This window comes from Elephas maximus, chromosome 6 (genome assembly GCF_024166365.1).
Source record: "Elephas maximus indicus isolate mEleMax1 chromosome 6, mEleMax1 primary haplotype, whole genome shotgun sequence".
NCBI lineage: Eukaryota > Metazoa > Chordata > Mammalia > Proboscidea > Elephantidae > Elephas > Elephas maximus.
Window position 1 is genome coordinate 81,363,485 of NC_064824.1, and position 21,607 is coordinate 81,385,091.

The 21,607-nt window shown below is 34.9% G+C and overlaps 1 protein-coding gene across 1 annotated transcript in view; it reads right to left on the reverse strand.

Annotated features, from left to right (window-relative positions):
- NCKAP1 (NCK associated protein 1) overlaps positions 1-21,607 on the reverse strand; it is a 110,287-nt gene that overhangs the window by 87,470 nt on the left and 1,210 nt on the right. Inside the window, exon 2 of the mRNA XM_049887600.1 lies at positions 5,000-5,110. Within this exon, the coding sequence (XP_049743557.1) occupies positions 5,000-5,110 (111 nt within the window). The remainder of the gene's footprint in view (positions 1-4,999; positions 5,111-21,607) is intronic.

Genomic DNA, 21,607 nt, shown 5'->3' on the forward strand with positions numbered 1-21,607 from the left:
TGTAGCTACTGGCCAAACCACAGTACAAGCGCCAAGGACCTCCCTATACTCATCCCCAATACCACCACCCACCCCCAACACTCATTTATATTTTTAAGAGCTAGGATTCCTGTGCTTTCATAGCCTAGTATCAATAATATTATTAACAATAAGTATTTATGTAGCTACACTAAAAATTTGGAGCCCGGGTGGCGAAGTGTTTAAGAGCTCAGGTTGCTAACCAAAAGGTCGGCCGTTTGAATCTACCAGCCACTCCTTGGAAACCCTACAGGGCAGTTCTACTCTATCCTATAGGGTCGCTATGAGTCAGAATCGACCTGACAGCACGTAACAACTAAAAAGTACAACTATGTTTTAATTAAAATTAACCCAACTTGAAGAACATGTTGATAAGTTTGAGTCCTGACATAAATGTAAGACAATGTTTGAATAAGTGAAAGCTAGAGATAAAATACATTGCTTAGGTTCATTCATTCATCAAATACTTTTAGTGCCTCCTATGTGCCAGGTATTGGGGATAAAATGGTTTTTAGAAACAGACCTTAATGCTATACTTCTGAACCAGCTTTATTGCTGATTATGACACTTCCATTTTGTCTTTCCTTGAGAGACCTTGTAAGCTACTTAGACATAAAATATATAGTATCTTATAAAACTGAGCTCTTTGAAGTAAATATTTATAAGTAAATAATATCTGTAATATAAAATATTCTCCATACGCTTAGTTTAAAAACACAATTTTAAAAATATTTTGACAATGGCCTCAGTTCTGGTTCAGGATCCTTGTGGCACTCTACTCACTAACAATTTCTTCATTCTTAGGGAGTTTAAAAACTAACTCATCATATATAAGATAATATTATATCACTGTCCTGTTAATTTAGAAATCAAACCCAAAATTTTATACTGAAATGTACAATAAATAGGCAAATTCCATAGATACTAGTACCAGATAATTTTAGTGTTTTAAAAAATACAAACTAGACTTTAGATGTATACTATTGGAAGGGAAAAAAATAAGCTTAAAAAATTGAGGGGGAAAAAACTCAGTAAGAAGTTTTAAACACACACCTAACATCTGCCAGGTATGGTATTTTATCAGAGATTGCTTAAAAAGTCTTTTAGAATTTTCTGGGCAAAACAATTTTTATCTGTTAATAAAATAAGAAAAGTGTTTCTAATTAATTTCTCCACCTAGCGAAATAACAGATCTCACTTTATGTGCTCATAAGAAACCTATGAGAAACAAATTATAAATCCATGCGAGCATGTTGCACTGTCAAAATAATGGATGGTATCATGATAAGATTTTTTTTTTATCATGATATAAATAAATCAGACAATCTCTCAGAAATGCTTTGCTTAACCAAAAATTAAATGAGAAATTCTATTGAAACACATAACCTGGTATATATTAGACACTCAATACATGGTTGCTGTAACTACAAAACTAGTATGATTTTATTTAAATCAGTCTGCTTTGAAGCATATGGGACATTGAGCTCAGCATCATGGTCTAGAAAAAAACTCTCTTTGATCCCAGAGTTTCCCTAACTGTGGAACTGGGGTACAAAAGTTTCTAATTGGTCACAAAGGGGCCTGTGCAAAACAGTAAAAATGAACCCACTAGTGTCCAATATCATACTGTCAAACCCACATTCCGCACCAATCCTGCTGTATATTGGTTATCTAAGCGCTAAAGGCCTCGAATGGGATTAAACAGTTAGGGGCTAAAGGCAGTTACTAAAGAAACAATCAAGAAGCTGTTTACTTGGTTTTATTTTATTCCAGTTTCTTAAAAGGGACATTTTTTGGTTGTAAAATAAGATCAGGCTTTTTACAAGGATCTATTTTAGAAACTTCAAAAAAATGTTTTGCTGAATTTTCACCAGAAACAGTATCTCTTTTCCTTTTATGAGTGCCTTTTCTGAAATGGGGAAAAAAGCAGTGCTTGTAAGGTATGAATTAAAATGGAAATTAGTTGTAACTAGTAATTCTCCCTGAAATAAAGTAAGCACACTCTGTGGTATGTATTTATACAATGACCCAAAGACCAGATGCCACTGTCATGCCCAGTCCTAAACCTCCATTAAGTACGTCTATGGGGTGAAAGGAGCCCTGGTGTCACAGTAGTTAAGAGCTCAGTTGCTAACCAAAAGATTTGTACTTTGAATCCACCAGCCACTCCTAGGAAACCCTATGGGGCAGTTCTACTCTGTCCCATAGGGTCGCTGAGTCAGAATGGACTTCACCACAACAGGTTTGTTGGTGTGTTGGTTATGGAGTTAAAAAATTATAAAAAATTCAACTCACTTCTCGTTTCCTATCCCAAGCCGGCTAGGAATCTCTCACCAAGATTTTAGTAGGCCCAGATCAAAACTGAGATCACAAGTCTTCACCAATAACCAGTACACAGTACGTTGGCAAGTTAAAAAAAACAAAACAGAATAGCATTACGCAGAACAGTTGTAAAGGCTATGCGACAAAATTCAGCTTTTAGAAACAAAACGATCTGAGTAAATTCTACAGCAGTCATAACACTGAACAACACTGTAAAATAAATTTTATAACATAGAATTACCATGACTCAGCAATTCTACTACTAGGAATATACCCACAACAAACGAATATACATGTCCGCACAAAAACCTGTATGCAAATTTTCATAGCAGCTTTATTCATAATGCCAAAATCATAGAAACAATCCAAATATCCATCAGCTGATGAATGGATGAATAAAATGTGGTATATCCATAAAGAAAAAACAAAAAGTCCCAAAACAGTTATGTTTTCCAACTTATGGCAACCTAATGTGTTTCAGAGTAGAATTGAGCTCCAGAGTTTTCAATGGCTGTGATCTCTCAAAAATGGATCACCAGGCCTTTCTTCCAAAGTACCTCTGGGTGGATTCAGACCACCAACCTTTCAGTTATCAGCCAAGCACTTAACCATTTCTGCCACCCAAGAACTCTAGGTATATCCATAACGGAATCTTTTTGGCAATAAAAAGAAATGAAGTAGTGATACATGCTACAACTTGAGTGAACCTTAAAAATATTACGCTAAGTGAAAGAAGCCAGTCACAAAAGACCACATATTACATAGATCCATTTATATGAAATCTCCAGAATAGGCAATCTATGGAAATAGAAAATAGACTATTGCTTACTTAGGGCTGGAGGTCTGGGAAAAAATGGGGAGTGACTGCTAATGGGTACAGGGTTTATTTTTGTAGTGATGAAAATGTTCTAAAATTGATTATGGTATTGGTTGCACAACTGTTAATATACTAAGAACACTGAATTATATACTTTAAATGCGTGAATTGTATGGTATATTAATTATATCTCAATAAAGTTGCTATTAAAAAAAGTCAATTTTGTACTGCTGAAATTGAAAAGAAGGGAAGTAAAACTCTTAAAATAACAACAGCATACATTCCATTGGCTCTTAAACAAAAAACTTTACTGCTATAAAGCAGTGAATATATAATCAGGTCTTGATAATTTTCTAAAAAGATCTCATACTTGGGGATTACACTCATTTTCACAGGTAAATTTACATACACATAAATTAAACTCAAGTAAAAGGTTCTCTAAAGAGCTCATATCACAGAGGTTTTATGAGCCATAGAAAGAGAAGTGTATATGAAATTAAATAAGATACATTTTTATAATAGAATCTCTGTCATTTAGAGTACATAATCTCTCAGATATGAGTTAGTTAATGCATGGCAATAACTAAAAAAATAAAAAGAGTTCTCCATATAAAAGCATTCTTAGGAACTGTGTGCTTCTGAATCTCACATGTGTAATCAGGAACTAATACTAATGCCTTAATACACCAATTACAAAACATAATCTTCTATAAAACAAAGACCTCTACTAACCCACACTTCCAAAAAAAGATAGACTTTTAAAAAAATTATTTAAAAAGTACTTCACCAGACTTATTTTTCATTAATTCTGACTGATATTTTCCCTCTACATTAAAATGTTTTTAAGTATAAGCAGTATTCACAGGCTAAATATAAACCATTAGTGAACATATGTGATTTGAGGAAACAAAAAGGTGACAACCTATTTTTTAAAAGAAGCTTCTCAAAAATAGGGAGATTAGATATGAGATGACTTAGATCCTTAGATCTTTATTCTTAGACTAAAGTGGTAAATAAAGCAAGAGAGACAGCAAGGATTGCGACATGAGAATATCAAAGAAAAAAAAAGATCAAAGTAAAAAAAGAAGATAGGCAGAAAGATTCCAAGTCAACAAAATTTAAACGAAAATGCTTTAGTAAATGAAAAATAACTCTAATTTTCTCCATTAGTTATTCACGTAAGTTATAATAAGGAACTACCAAAACAAACGTAAACACCACAAGACTCTAAATATGACTATACTTCAAAATACTAAGAAAACACACTTCACATGAGAAAATAATATGTGGATAATAAGGATTCTAACACTATTCCCTTGTTTTATTATTTAATTTTAAAATTTTTTTCCATTATTAAAATACTAAAGAAACAAATACATTTTAAAACCAATTAAAGCTAATTACTAAAAACAATAAAAGTCCTATGAAGGTGTTTATGTAACTTTAAAATTTACGACTGTACGAATAAAATTTCCCTAAGTATGCATGTAAACATTTATATGTCTGTGTAAAATGTGCTAATAAGTACTAACATATTTCCATATCTACATATATCCTCTTTATATCTTTACTCCCTGTTGCAACTTGGAAGATAATAGTACATAAAAAATTACCATCTTATGTTTTCTATAATAAAACGGCAATGCAGTTAGGAGTCATCTTCTCTAGTAACACAGGTAAGAATGTTGTTTCTTTAAAAGCTATTAATCCATGCATGTAAGTTGTATATCAAAACATAGAGAATTAGATAAATAAGAGCTACTACAAACTTTGTAGTAACCATTCTTTTTCCTAGAAGTTGCTAAAATCAAGTAACACAAAAATGCCATTTAGATTACTTACATTGTTGTTGCGGGTTTCTACAGCAGGGAATTTTCTAACTATGAATTTCACAGCAGATTCCAGGTTTTTGTCAATAAGATAGGATGGTTTTGCCTTGGGGTCTCCGCATGCCTATAAAAAAAGAAATAAAAAAAGTGAAATGCACCCTTCTTCTAATACCAAGTAATAACAGCAAATCTGCAATCAGAAATTAGACATATTTATTGTTTTTGGTGAGCAGGTGATAAAATGAATAGGCAAAGTGCAGGGATTGTCACAGCTGAAATATGCAATGGGAGACAGTACAGAGATGTTCTTCTACTGAAAAAAATGCATGGAAAGTTTCAAAGCAGTTAGCGCAGAACAGCAGTGAGGGGAAAAGCTCAAACCTAAAAAAAAAAAAAGAAAGAAAGAAAATAATTCTTGGTTTGAGGTAGGATTGTATTCATCTGAAGATAATAGAATATTACAAAATTAAATATTCAGTAGAGGACTGGACATGTTTCTTTCTAAGTGTTGTAAAATAAAAACTTAAGTTTAAATGTTTTTCTCCAAAATGTTTTTTCCTCATTGACTTTAAACATTTTAATACAAGAGCCCTAGCTCAAAAGAACTGGAAGCTGCTAAAACTGTCTTTGTAATGCTTAAGTGTGTTGCCTGTTCCTCTGAACATCTAAATTACAATACTGTTTTCCTTCATACCAGCAGCACTTCAAGCAATGAATTTACATCTGTTCTAAATCTCATAAGCACAGAACAAATGGAAATGTTTACATCTGGCCACATCAGCAGTATAGCATTCTCTGTAGTAAAATGTAAAACACTATACAAATGTAAGGCATATTATTAGAAAGGACTTTTTATCCAAACTATCAGCAATAAAGAATATAATCTTAAATACTGTTCACTGTTTCAGAATGTGACATTTAATTAATTGCTTGCTAATGAGATGCTATTTCTTGGGGAGTTACTAAAATTATAACATTCCTACTTAACTTTTCCTTGCATTTGAAAAAGGGTATGTCCTTTGAAACGTTATATCTGTCTGCCATGTGTGAGGAAACACAACATTGCAATTTAATGTTTCTTCATTGATTTCTATGGCTATGTTGTGGATTGCAGAGAGAAAGTTATGAAACATGAAACTGATCTGAAAGCGGGCAAGCGGGCAGAGGGAAGGTGAAAAGCTTTGCAAACCTTCCAAACTTGTCCTTGCTGGGGAAGCATTGTAATAAAAAGAGAGAAAATTACGTGTAAACAATGATTGTCAAACTATGACATGCGTTTCAGCAGAGAATTTATGCACTGCAGACTATGAATAACAAAAACAAGATTAGAACTATATGGTGCTACAATTTTAAAGGTATTGTCAGTAGCGAGTTTTAGTATACAACAGATTCATAGAGTTTAAACTATTCATATATATTTAAATACTACCGTGTGAGTGTACAACCATGTCAGTTTCTTGGTGCTCTTTCTAAACCAACTTAAAGTAATACTAGAAAAAAAGGAAAAATAAAGACTACATGCAACTATAAAAACAGGAGCAAAACCATCAGTGAAATTTTACATACCTTAAAAAGATACGGTAGCCAAGAATAAAAATAAAATGTTATTGGATGACTTTTACACTTCAGCTCAAATTGAAGCTATTTTTCAAATACCACCTAACCTCTTTCCAAAGCCAAAGTATAAAAGTAAATGCAAACATTCCTGTATTTTCCAAATGGAAACAGGAATGCTGTAAGAATTTTTTAATTTCTCAAACATGATTAAATCAAAACAATTAATTTGAAGAAATTGAGAACATAATCTTTAAATTGACATGAAACTACTACGTAAACTCCATTTAATATCATAAATATTAAGAGATATGATTTTTGCTGAGCAGATTATCATTTCTTTAACATATTATTTCTCATAAATTAATTCTATATCCAGTCTATCTTTCTCCCAAAAAGTATTATACTATAACTAAAAACAACTAGGAACCACCTAAGAATTTACCCAAACAGAAATAGCTACAGATTAGCATCTCTTTACATCAATGTTATAATGAAACTTTAGTTTCAAAAACATGCCTGAGTTAGAGCAGAATCCTAACGTGATTAGGAATTATGTTCTGTTTTTTAATATGTATTATCTTTCATATTTCTAATTATTTCAAAATTCAGCTATCAATTCAAACCATATCAGTGACTATCAAATAATGAAAATATGATAGACTACACATACCCATTTCCCAACATTACAAATTTTACTATATAAAAATTTAATCAAGTAACTAAGAAAATCATACAAAAATGTACAGCTCTTTCTTCTTTACACTGGCGAGAAGAAGAAAAGAGCTTCATTCCTGGTTGTGTAATTTTCCCTTGGAATTAGTTTACCTTTTTCCACACTGTCCAGTGGGCATTATCTACACATATTACATTGGGAGGCAACATGCCATAAAAGCTAAGAGTCTTGAGTAAGACTGTCTAGGTTTCCATCTTCACCACTTACTAGCCATGGAACTTTGAATATATTATGTAATACCTGCAAGCCTCACTTTCTTCATTTATAAAATCGGGAAATTAGTACTTACCTCATAGAGTCATTATAAGGATTAGAAGACAGAGATAATCCATACAAAGCATTTAACAAAATGGCTAGCACGTAAGTGCCCTAAAAATGTTGGCTGTTGTTAGTCATAGCTATAATAATTATGAAATATAATTACCCAAGTAAAAATCTCACATGGGTAGCAATCATAATGGTAATAGTCTCTGTCACAGTATAGAGAACTAGTAACATAGTGTTAACTTCCATATACAACTCAATTCCCTCTCCCAGTTGCATATTTCCTTCATTCACTCTAAGCCTAAAGGTACTATATATGTTGTACTCTTAGAAAAAATTTAGCTTAAGAGTTAAAAATGTGAGTTCTAAGACAGGCTGTCCATATTCAAATCCTGGCTCTATCGCTTCCTAGCTGTATAACCTTGAGCAAGTAATTTTATTTCTCTGTGCCTCAGGTCCTCGTCTATTAAAAAAGAGATAATAATTACAACTTACCCTAAAAAGCAGTTGTGCAAATTACGTAACAATGTGTGGGTGGGCGTAGAATTTATAGGGCACTTGGCATATCATAAGCATTCAAAAAATGCCAATAAAAAATTTAACGTTCAGCGGCGTCTGGGGTCTTAAACGCTAGCAAGCGGCCATCTAAGATGCATCAATTGGTCTCAACCCACCTGGAGCAAAGGAGAATGAAGAACACCAAAAACAGAAGGTAATTAAGAGCCCAGAGACAGAAAGGGCCACATAAACCAGAGAGTACATCAGCCTGAGACCAGAAGAGCTAGATGGTGCCTGGCTACAACCTATGACTACCCTGACAGGGAACACAACAGAGAACCCCTGAGGCAGCAGGAGAGCAGTGGGATGCAGACCTCAAATTCTCTTAAAAAGACCAGACTTAATGGTCTGACCGAGACTAGAGGTCATGGTCCCCAGACCTTCTGTTAGCCCAAGACAGGAACCATTCTGAAAGCCAACTCTTCAGACAGGGATTGGTCTGGACTATGAGATGGAAAATGACACTGCTGAAGAGTGAGCTTGTTGGATCAAGTAGACACAGGAGACTATGTGGGCAGCTCCTGTCTGGAAGGGAGAGGAGAGGACAGAGGAGGTCAGAAGCTGGCTGAATGGACACAAAAACAGAGAGTGGAGCAAAGGAGGGTGCTGTCTCATTAGGGGGAGAGCAACTAGGCGTATATGCAAAAAAACCAAACCCGGTGCCATCGAGTCATTTCCAACTCATAGAGACCCTATAGGACAGAGTAGAACTGCCCCATATGGTTTCCGAGGAGCGCCTGGCAGATTCGAACTGCTGACCTTTTGGTTAGCAGCTGTAGCTCTTAACCACTATGTTACCAGGGTTTCCTAGGAGTATATAGCAAGGTGTAGATAAATTTTTATATGAGAGGTTAACCTGATTTGTAAACTTTCACTTAAAGCACAATAAAAATTTTTTAAAAAGCTAGAAATAGAACTACCATAAGATCCAGCGATCCCACTCCTTGGAATATACCCTAGAGAAATAAGAGCCTTCACATGAACAGATATATGCACTCCTATGTTCACCACAGCACTGTTTACAATAGCAAAAAAGACAGAAGCAACCAAGGTGTCCATCAACGGATGAATGGATAAATTATGGTATATTCACACAATGGAATATTATACAACGATAAAGAACAACAATGAATCCATGAAACACCTCACAACATAAAGGAATCTGGAAGGCATTACGCTGAGTGAAATTAGCCAGTTGCAAAAGGACAAATATTGTATGAGACCACCATTATAAGAACTTAAGAAATAGTTTAAACACAGAAGAAAATATTCTTTGATGGTTACAAGGGTGGGGAGGGAGGGAAGGAGAGGAGTATTCACTAATTAGATAGTAGACAAGAACAATTTTAGATGAAGGGAAAGACAACACACAGTACAGGACAGGTCAGCACAACTGAACTAAACCAAAAGCAAAGAAGTTTCCTGAATACAACAGAACGCTTCGAAGGCCAGAGTAGCAGGGATGGGGTCTGGGGAACCATGGTTTCAGGGGACATATAGGTCAATTGGCATAACAAAGTGTATTAAGAAAACATTCTGCATCCCACTTTGGAGAGTGGCTTCTGGGGTCCTAAATGCTAGCAATCAGCCATCTAAGAAGCATCAACTGGTCTCAACCCACCTGGAGCAAAGGAGAATGTAAGAACATCAAAGACACAAGGTAATTATGAGCCCAGGAGACAGAAAAGGCCACATAAATCAGAGACTACATCAGCCTGAGACCAGAAGAACTAGATGGTGCCTGGCTATAACTGATTACTGCCCTACAGGGAACACAACAGAGAACCCCTGATGGAGCAGGAGAACAGTGGGATGCAGACCTCAAATTCTCATAAAAAGACCAGACTTAATGGTCCAACTGAGACTAGAAGGATCCCAGAACCTTCTGTTAGCCCAAGACTGGAACCATTCACAAAGCCAACTCTTCAGACAGGGATTAGACTGGACTATAAGACAGAAAATCATACCGGTGAGGAGTGAGCTTCTTGGCTCAAGTAGACACAAGACTATGGGGGCAGATCCTCTCTGGAGGTAAGATGAGAAGGCAAAGGGGGACAGGAGCTGGCTGAATGGACTCGGAGAGCACAGAGTGGAGAGGAGGAGTGTAATGTCTCATTAGGGGAGAGCAACTAGGAGTACATAGCAAGGTGTATATAAATTTTTGTATGAGAGACTGACTTGATTTGTAAACTTTCACTTAAAGCACAATTAAAAAAAAGAGATATTGAATAAAAATTAACATTAACATATACTATACAGCAACACTGTGCCCCATTTTATTTTTCCTGGAATCGACTTATTTGATTTATTCACTTAATACCAAGAGAGACACTGGTGTGGAAAATACTTTAGACCAAAAAGTACATGAAAAAATAAACTATAACTTGACTAAAAACTAACATCTAAGTGAAGCATGTCCTGACAAAGAGCCATACTTAATATTTAGTTAAGAAGGTCCCTACTACACTAAAGCAGTACAGAAAATCTCCAACTAACTAGAAGTTCATAAAGATTGACCTTCCTCACTCTCAAGTCAAAAAATTTCACTTCAGAGATAAAGAAACCATACCTGTATTTTCAGAACATATCCTACAGTTGATACACTTTGAACCATATCTCATACTATCAACAGCTACAATAACACACAAAATTAATCTTGCACTCTTAAAATTATTACCCCTTGAGTACCAAATTTAAGAAAATCATATATCTTACTACATTTAGTCATCAATACATTTTAAACTAATACATTTTAGAAAAGATTACCATAAAGACAGAATCAAAAGTTTTAACAAATTACCAATTCAATCAAATAAAACTTCTGAGCACTTCTTAACCCCCTCCAAGAAAAAGAGATAAAAGGTGAATAACAGACAAAACTACTTTTAAACACCTAAATTTTGTAGCCCTGCCAAAAAACAAAAATTTCACAAAATTGGCTAAAAGATTTCACCAGATAGAAAGGAAACTACATTTGAATCACAGAACTAAAAAACAACATCAAAAATTGTCAGAACTCTCACTCCTACAAAAATGGCAATGATCAAATAAACAACAAAGGCTGGCGAGATTGCTGGGGGAACTAGAACTCTTATACATTGGTGGTGGGACTGTAAAATGGTACAAACACTACAGAAAATAGTATGACATGTCCTCAAAAAGCTAGAAACAGAAATACTTTACTACCCAGCAATCCTCCTCCTAGGAATATATCCTGGAGATATAAGAGCTGTGACACAAATAGACATATGCACACCTACATTCATTACGGTATTATTCACAACAGCAAAAAGATGGAAACAGCCTAGGTGCCCATCAAGGGATGAATGGATAAACAAATTGTGGTACATAAATACAGTGGGGGCGAAATAATGAACGAGGAAGGAAGCATGAAAAGAAGATGGAAGGAATACAGAGTCACTGCACCAAAAAGAATTGGTCAGTGTTCAACCATTTCAGGAACAGCATATGATCAAGAACCAATGGTACTTAAGGAAGAGGTCCAAGCTGCACTGAAGGCATTGCCAAAAACAAGGCTCCAGGAATTGACGGAATACCAGTGGAGATGTTTCAACAAACAGATGCAGCTGGAGGTGCTCACTCATCTATGCCAACAAATTTGGAAGACAGCTACCTGGCCAACCAACTGAAAGAGATGCATATTTGTACTCATTCCGAAGAAAGACGATCCAATGGAATGTGGAAATTATCGAACAATATCATTAATATTACATACAGGTAAAATTCGCTCAAGATCATTCAAAAGCAGCTGCAGTAGTACATCAACAGGGAACCACCAGAAATTCAAGGCAGATTCAGAAGAGGATGTGGAACGAGAGAAATCACTATCGGTGTCACACGGATCATGGCCAAAAGCAGAGAATACCAGAAAGATGTCTACCTGTGTTTTATTAACTATGCAAAGACATTCGACTGTGTGGATCATAACAAATTAAGGACAACGTTGTGAAGAATGAAAATTCCGGAACAGTTAATTATGCTCATGCAGAACCTGTACGCAGACCGAGAGGCAGTTATTCGAACAGAACGAGGAGACACTGCATGGTTTAAAATCGGGACAGGTGTGTGTCAGGGCTGCATACCTTCACCATAGTTATTCAATCTGTATGCTGAGCAAATAATCCAAGAAATTGGACTGTATGAAGAAGTACGTGACATCAGGATTGATGGAAGACTAATTAGCAACTTACAATATGCAGATAACACAACCTTCCTTGCTGTAAGTAAAGAGGACTTGAAGCACTTACTGATGAAGATCAAAGACCATGGCCTTCAATATGGATTACATCTCAACATAAAACAAAAATCCTCACAAGTGGACCAATAAACAACAACATGGTAAGTGAAGAAAATAATGACGTTGTCAAGGATTTCATTTTACCTGGATTCACAATCAATGCCCACAGAAGCAGCAGTCAAGAAATCAAATAATGGACTAATGGACCATAACTACCACAGCCTCCACCAGACCGAGCCCAGAACAACACATGACGCCCGGCTACCACCACCATCTGTTCTTACAGGGATCACAATAGAGGGTCCCAGAAAGGGCTAACTCACACACACACAAAAAGAGCAGGGTTTCTGGTCTGACAGAGACTTGAGAACCCCAGCACCCTTTTAACTCAGTACTAAAGTCACTCCTGAGGTTCACCCTTCAGCTAAAGATTAAACAGGCCTATAAAACAAACAATAACACATGTAGTTCAACCATGTATATGAGACTCAATGGGCACACCAGCCTAGGGACAAGGATGAGAAAGCAGGAGCAGACAACAGAGCTGGATGAACAGAAATAGGGAACCCAAGGTCAAGAACAGGAGAGTGTTGACACATCATGGGGATGGCAACAATACAGTGCCATAAGACAGTATGTGTACTGAGAAACTAATTTGCTTTGTAAACTTTCCCCTAAAGTACAATAAAAAAAGAAAGAAATCAAATGACACATTGCATTGAGCAAACCTGCTGCAAAAGACCTCTTTAAAGTATCAAAAAGCCAAGATGTTACTTTGAGGACTAAAGGGTGCCTGACCCAACCCATGATATTTTCAATAGCCTCATACGCATGCAAAAGCTGGACAATGAATAAGGAAGACCAAAGAAGAATTGATGCCTTTGAATTATGGTGTTGGCAAAGAACATTCAATATACAAGGGACTACCAGAAGAATGAACAAGCCTGTCTTAGAAGAAGTACAGCCAGAGTGCTCCTTGGAAGCGAGGACAGCGAGACTTTGTCTCACTTTGGACATGTTATCAGGAGGGACTAGTCCCTGGAGAAGGACATCAGGCTTGGTAAGGTACTGGGTCAGCAAAAAAGAGGAAGACCCTTGACGAGATGGACTGACACAGTGGCTACAACAATGGCTGAAACATAGAAAGGATTGTCAGGATGGCTCTGGACCAGGCACTGTTTTGCTCTGTGGTACACAGGGTCGTGGTGTGTCAGAACCAACATGACAGCACCTAAGAACAACATACAGTGGAATACTATGCAACTACAAGGAATAATGAGGAGTCGGAGAAACATGATGTAACATGGATGAATCTGGAAGTCATCATGCTGAGTGGACCAAAGTCAATCACAAAAAGACAAAATATTGTATGGTCCCACTATTATAAAATGTCAAAAACAGATATACACACAGAAAGCAAAGTTTTTTTTTTTTTTTAAAGCAAAGTTCTTTGATGGTTACCAGAGATGAGAGGGAGAGGAAGAGGGAATCACTTTCTGGATAATAGACACTTGCTACTTTTGGTGATGAGAAAGGCAATCCAAATAAGGTTTAAGTCAGTACAACTTGACCAAGATAAATACACTAAGAAGTACACAAGAAAAAAGGACAATTTCGGTAAATGTTATAACACACAAATTTGCAACAAGAGTTAAAAACAACCAAAAAATACGTGTGCAGTTACATAGGTAGATACAGACGCATGTATGTATATAGGAAGGCATATGCGAGTAAATACATATATAGGTGTATCTGTAGGCATATGTATATACATACTGTGTGTATTGCATATACATCCACATATATAACAAACCCCTATGTGGTTTTTTATATATGTGGATGTATATGCAACACACACAAATGGACACACACAGTTATGGAGGCTTCCTAGACATATCCAAACAACTCATGGGATTGGTTTACTGAATCAAACAGCTCGAGACCATAGTTATGACATAACTGTATTATCCCAATTTACAATTTAGTCAACTGGCCTAAGTGTTCACAAAGATAATGTTCTACATCCTAGTTCAGTGAGTAGCATCTGGGGTCTTAAAAGCTTGCAAGCAGCCATCTAACATACATCTATTGATCTTTACTCATATGGAGCAAAACAGAATGAAGGAAATCAAAAGCTCAAAGACAAAAACTAGTCCATTGGACTAACAGCCCACACGAACCACAGCCTCTTCTAACCTGAGACCAGAAGAACCAGATGGTGCCCAGCTACTACTACCGACTATTCTGACCAGGGACACAATAGAAAGTTCTGGATAGAATGGGGAGAAAAATGTAGAACAAAGCTCAAATTCCTAAAAAAAAAAAAAAACACCAGACCTACTGGACCAATAAACACTATAGGAACCCCCGAGACTATTGCCCTAAGACTTTGAACAATATTTCTGCAGGTCACCTTTCAGCCACATAATAGATCAGCTTATAAAATAAACAGTATCACCTGTGAGTAATGTGTTCCCTTAAACAACTAACTATATGAGACCAAACGGTCAACTTTTACCCGAAAGCAAAGATGAAAAGGCAAGGAGGGGAAGGAAAGCTAAACCAATGGAAACAGAATAAAAAGAATGGAAATAATCGGACTGCTGACACATTATAAAAACTGTAACCAATGGCACAGAACAATTTGTATAAAAATTGCTAAAGGGGAATCGAATTTGGTATGTAAACTTATCTAAAACACAATAAAATATTATTTAAAAAATAATAAAACATCCTCCAAATACTTTAATACTTTTTTACTTTTTCTTGACTCAGTAGTTTTTCACAATGCATAAAACACTATAAAATTCCAGATATAAAGTTAAATATTTATATTTCTAACTAAATTTCTAACTCTTAAGGTTGGAATTTTATTCTCCATGAATATTCTAACTATAATCTTTAAATTCAACAAAGGCTGGCACTATTTAATGTAGCAGATAAAATTACAGTAGTGTTAAAGAAAATATTTAAATACAATAATTAAGAACTCCATTGAGTCAAGTAGGTAGAAGCCTATGTGACCTTAGGCAAGCTACTTAACTTCTGAGCCTGAGTTCCCTAGTGTATAAATGGAAAATAGTACTATTATCTACTTTGCAAGGTAGACTGATAAGATTTTCAAAAGATACAACACATAAAAATTGCTTATCTCAGTGCCTGGCACTTAAGAACTTAATAAATAAGTCCTAAATACTCATCTTCTCTTTTTTTAAAAAATAAAACTTTTCAACTTTCACAGACATCTATGTTGAGTTCCTAATTGAAGATTAACCGTATAACCAATTCTGGGTCAACATGAATTGCCAATTCAATATCTCCAAATTCACTATGTCACAAAACAAAAATCTTATGTTATTACCAAAAAAACAAAGATGTTTCAGAAAACCACTTAGTATTTTATTTAGGCCACATAATAAGTGCCTTTGACTTAAAAAAATCAAGACCAGGCTTTATATGACCAAACCCTTCCCTGGTCCTTTCCTCACTCTCACGCTGTCAAAATATAGATTCCACAACTTAACTTTACATGGTTAATGTTATATGTTTCTTATATTTACCATGAAGATAAAAAAATCAAATATAGATAGACTGAGAGATTAAGTGATTTGCTCAAGATTTTATACCTAACTGGCAGAACCTAAATACAAAATCCTATCTGACTGTAAAATTCCAAAGCATTAAAAAAGGCCTAGCAAAAAATACTTGCTCTAAAAGTAATACATAAAAACATGCTCCATTCTTTGAATGCCTCAGCTGCTCACAAAACGTTCATGAATTAGCAATTACTATAAGGAATAAAAACCTGATCTATTTGATCAATTTTGTTTTTTAAGTTCTAGTCAAGCTCAGCAATAAACCATATTCACTTGCCAAATACTTAAGGAAAGATAATATAACAAACGTTTCCTAAAAGTGGGTCTTGAGTTTGATTTAATGGAGGAAAAATGAACATCTGTTAAGTGTGCACTATGTTCCATGCCCCAGAAACAGAATCAGTAACAGGAGTCAACATTTATTCACTTCTTGCCCTTGTGTCAAAAACTGTGCTAGCATTTTATATGACTTAATTGATTTAAATCTCAACCTTATGAGGGTGCCTCCCACAATATGGGAGAACTGGAGTATCTTTAAGATTGCAAGAATTAGAATCAGTAAGACCGGCACGGCTTAAAAACCAAAAAATACAGGTTGGAACTCAACAGGAGCTAAGAACTAGTAGAGAGCTCTACAGCCTTCCAGAAATTTAGTTATAACCCAAAGAATAAAACTAAATCAGTACAGTGGATGATTATCAGAGAAATAAATACAAGGTATTAATAACTTATATTCTACTTATTTCAAGTCCTTTACATCAGAACCACTTCAGGAGCTTTTTCTCCTATGATGATTCTATTGTGTATCCCTAGCTAAGAGCCCCTAAGCTCCGCATTTTACAAATAAACTACAGCCCAGAAAAGTGAAATAACTTGTCCAAAGCAAATAGTGTCAGAGCTTTATCTACAATCTAGCTCTCAACCCATAGAATATACTGAAGGAAAAGTAAAATGACAGGAAAGTTTAAAGACTGTATGCCCGCAAGAAGGGTTTAATTAGGGTGTATCTTTTGTATCTTTACATATTTTACTAAGTAAAAATTCCAGAATCTGAATAATGCCTAGCAACTCCTTATCACTACCTGGCTGAAGAGCCTATTCCTACATTAAAACGAAGCACAAATGTAATTAGCTCTTCTCATCTCCCCCAGACTCAATCTTTAACTTCCTTCTCAAGACTTCCACAATCCCACTTACACACTACATCTCTCCCCTCCACTTAACTGTGAATTTCTTAGCACTAGAAACTGTATCTTAATTTACCTCTGTTTCTCCAATAAATGGATAGTAAACAAATGAATGAAAAAGAAATCCTCTGTATTTGGGACTAGAGCCCTGGTGGCACAGTGGTTAAGTGTTCAGCTGCTAACCAAAAGGTCAGCTGTTGGAACCCACTAGCCGCTCCTCAGAAGAAAGATGTGGCAGTCAGCTTCTGCAAAGGTTTACAGCCTTGGAAACCCAGTTCTATTCTGTCCTACAGGGTCACCATGGGTCAGAATTGACTCATTGGCAATGGTTTTCGTTTTTGCTTTTTTAAAATTATTTGGGACTACCTGAAAGGTCATATGACTCATAAAATACATAGTTTTATTGCTGTCAAGTATCTAAAATAATCAACTAAGCAATAAGAAAGTATTTTCCAGAACATATTCTTTTACTTAAAGTGAGATTCTTTTGAAATTGGCGTATGTACAATCCCACTTAAAAACTAATGATTCAAGAGTTTATGAAGTTTGTTAAGTTATTTAAATAAAACACTTCAGTACAATACTATTTCAAGAGACAATTAACCACAAGATTCTTCTCATCACTGTCAGGATAAACAACCTACCAAATTTTAATTACAGTATTACAATTCCTAATAGGATCAAAATTAAGAAGATTGTACTACATTTGCTAATAAATATGATTTTTAAAACAGTAGATTAAAAAAAATTGGGGGGGAATAAACAAGACTACTACTAATTGTGTAAAATCAAAGACAGAGACAGAAACAAACTTACTGATGATGCTTTTTAAATTGCATTTCTTTTATTTCATGTATCAGAGTTTTTCCATGTAAAAATGTTACTATTTGACTTTTAAAAGCAAAACAGAAAATGAAAAAGTATATTTGAAATTTCAAAATTAAACACAAAATATCTTTAAGTAAGGAAGACTAAATGTGCCCTTAAAATTAAGTAAGACAAATGGTTATTTCATCGGTTCTTTTAGTTCACATCTGTCTTTCTGCTTTATATATACTCCTTCCCCCAGTTTAGGCAAAGTTTCCCGCTTATTACTTGTACAGGATTAGTCCTTTTAACTTGTACATTTTAAAGTATTAGGAACTAAATTTTATAAATAATCACAAAGGAAAAATGTATTTAACATGAAAATTAAATACAAAATATATTTCCCCAAGAAAATGTGAGTAAATTGAATTTTAAAATTCCTATTCCAAACTATCATTTTAGTACATTACACAGCCAAACAGAAGTCTCCATTAATAATCATTCTTGTCTGCTGATAACATGATCTGAACTGTCTTTTCATACAAATCTATACAAATCTCATATAAACGGAGTCTACTGCAAAGAGAAAAATTATTTCTGTAACATAACTGCATATTTATTTAGGGTTACTGTGTGTCCAAAAACATGATTATATTTTTTCACAGGCAAGTTTCAGGAGAAATCTGTACCACAAAAATTTCACTAATGTCTACAAATCTACTGACAAAAATAATTAAGAGCTAGGACTGAGGGTCAAGAAAAGATGCCAATCCAGGTTCTTATTCTTCTGTGACCTTGTGTAAATTAAACGCCTTCAAAATTCAACTTCTTTATCCATAAAATAGGTACTTACACCACAGAGTTAACCTGGGGATAAATAATACAAAGCGCTTAGCACTTACCAAAACGCTCAATAAAGGCAACTAGTATTAATTCTATTATGCGTTAGTATTAGTATTACTATTATTACTATTTATTGGGTAATTGGTCTAAAAGGTTTGAAGGGATGAAACTATTTAGCCCTAACCCATTTAAACCCATTGCCATCGAGTCAATTCTGACCCATAGCGACCCTCTAGGACAAAATTTAGCCCTAGTAACATAAATTGTATATTCCTCTGAATCTTGACCCAACATTATTGTTGGAATTTTACTTTATACTAACATTGGTGGCAAATTATCAAAAACAATATGAATTAAATTTCTAACGATCCTAACAGTAAAGACGAGAACTTTTGACACTGAAAACCTTTACCTAGGCCACCTTATTTTTAAGCTACTGGATGTACTTAGCCTATTTCTTTAATTTTCTTTTTTTCGGTAAAGATATACACAACAAAACTTACACCAATTCAACAATTTCTACATGTGCAATTCAGTGACACTCTTCAAGGTGTGCGACCTTTCTCAATATCCTTTTCCAAATTATTTCATCATCATTAATACAAACTCACTGCCCCTTAAGCTTCTCATCTAATCTTTCGAGTTGCTGTTGTCAATTTGATCACATATAGATGATTCTTTAAAAGAACACAATATTCATTCAGGGCACAGCTTCAGTTTAAGGTTTAAAGGTTTCTTTTATGACTTTTCCCAAATATTCCCCCTTAAGGGTTATATCCCTTATTAGACAAGTTCCTTAAAGTTCCCATAATTTATATACATTAAGATCCCAAAATTTTTGACTGACATTTTCTTTAAACATTTTTTTCAGTAACCTTGTTATATTTCCTTAATAAACACTAAAAAAAAAAAAAAAGACCTGTTGCCATCGAGTCATAGCAACCTTACGTGACAAAGTAGAAATGCCCCATAGGGTTTTCAAGGAGTGGGTGGTAGATTCCAACTGCCGACCTTTTAGTTAGCAGCCAAGCTCTTAACAACTGTACCACCAGGGCTCCATGAGCATTAAAGCATAATATTATTGTCTAGAGTAACTTATAAAAGTGTTATTAGACTTAGGTCACTGAAGTTTGCATTTTTCATTGTACATGCTCGCTAAAATATTTCCAGAGTAGACTTTCAATTGGAGTGAAGATTAATCAAATCTGATAGACAATCTAATGTACATATGCATTAATAAAAGAATGATAACTGAATGGCATGTATATAGGGTGGTAGTTTTTTGAAGACTATAAAGGTTGAGATTGAAAAGATTATGTGGTTTATACTGTCATAAGAATGCAGACAGCATGAACACATGGTGGACACATATTACTGTTTTTGGCAAGATTTTGGAACAAATGTTTCAATCCCTAGCCAGCTGAGAAGATAAGCTGGCCTCACAGGCAACTCTAGAGGCTAAAAGATCCAAAATTTCTTTAATGCATTTATATGCAGTTACACAAGGAGAGCAAACCAAAATTATTATTATTGAAATGTGGGCAAGGTATATATATTTTTTGTATTCATTCATTTCAACAAGGCCTTAAAGGCCTCAGGTACCAAGTGAGACCCTAAATACCAGTAGTTTAGGGATGAATAACACTGTCCCTGCCCCAAGGGAACTCACGTTAAGGCAAGGTAGATAAAATATTTCCCAATGAACTACAAATATGTGCTAAGTGCTGAAATACAACATTTCAAAAACTCAAGGTATTTGACACATGGATATAATACTGATCACATTCAACTTATTTTAAATCTTGCTACTTCAAGAGCCTAAAGTTTCTCAAAACAGGAAGTAAAAAAAAAAAAACTGCTTTTGAGAAAAGACAGTGAACCGTCATCTGTTCAGATCTTTAGATTTTAGTTTACCCTTACCTAATTTACTATGGTAGAATATGGTAAGTTTGCTTACATTTATAATATAAAAATGTTTAATGTATGCTTTAAAAAAAAGTGTTTTGCCCAAATACCAAATCACTTTTGATGTTACTCTCACTTCCTCTTCTGGAAACCATCATAACCATTTCCTTTAACCACAATACCACAGGTCTAGTAACTTTACTGAAGTTTGAATTGCTAGTTGTTTGGACAAAGTTTGTATTGGAACCAATTTCTGAGTTGTCTAAAAAGTATAATCTCACAAAACATTCAAGTCAATGCAACCTACAAGTAATACTATCTAAAATTAAATTATTCCTAACGTACATAAATTTATAACCAAGGCATCTTAGTAAATGCAAAGGGCTTCTTTGTAATGACACTATGCCCCAGTCACATAAAATGTAACAAACCGCACAGGTAGACTGCACTGGGTGCAGAGTCAATCCTTGCATCCTTGTGAGCAACTGGAGGACCATAGCAATCCTTATCCAAAATTTATCGTAACTACAGCAAAACCATCTTTCCCTTTAGAAGTAGACTATCTACCTCAAATTTTATACCTGAACCCCATGATGTGAATTTTGAAAAACACAATCTTTCTTCAGCAGCCAAGACTCACAAAAGCTGCGATTCTACTGCTACGATTAAATAAAATATTCGTGGTACTTTAAAAAGCCAGCAAAAATAACCATGAAGATAATGACACCAAATACACACTGGAAACTCAAAGGCTCTAGACTGCAAACAAAATTGCTCTTTAATTTTCTCTTAACCACATTCATTAAAAATTACCAACCTTACCTTTAAAAAGGAAAAGGATTTTTGTTGTTTTCTCCTAAGATAAATGAATGCAATATTTGCTCTACCATTACATCTATTTTTCTTAACTACA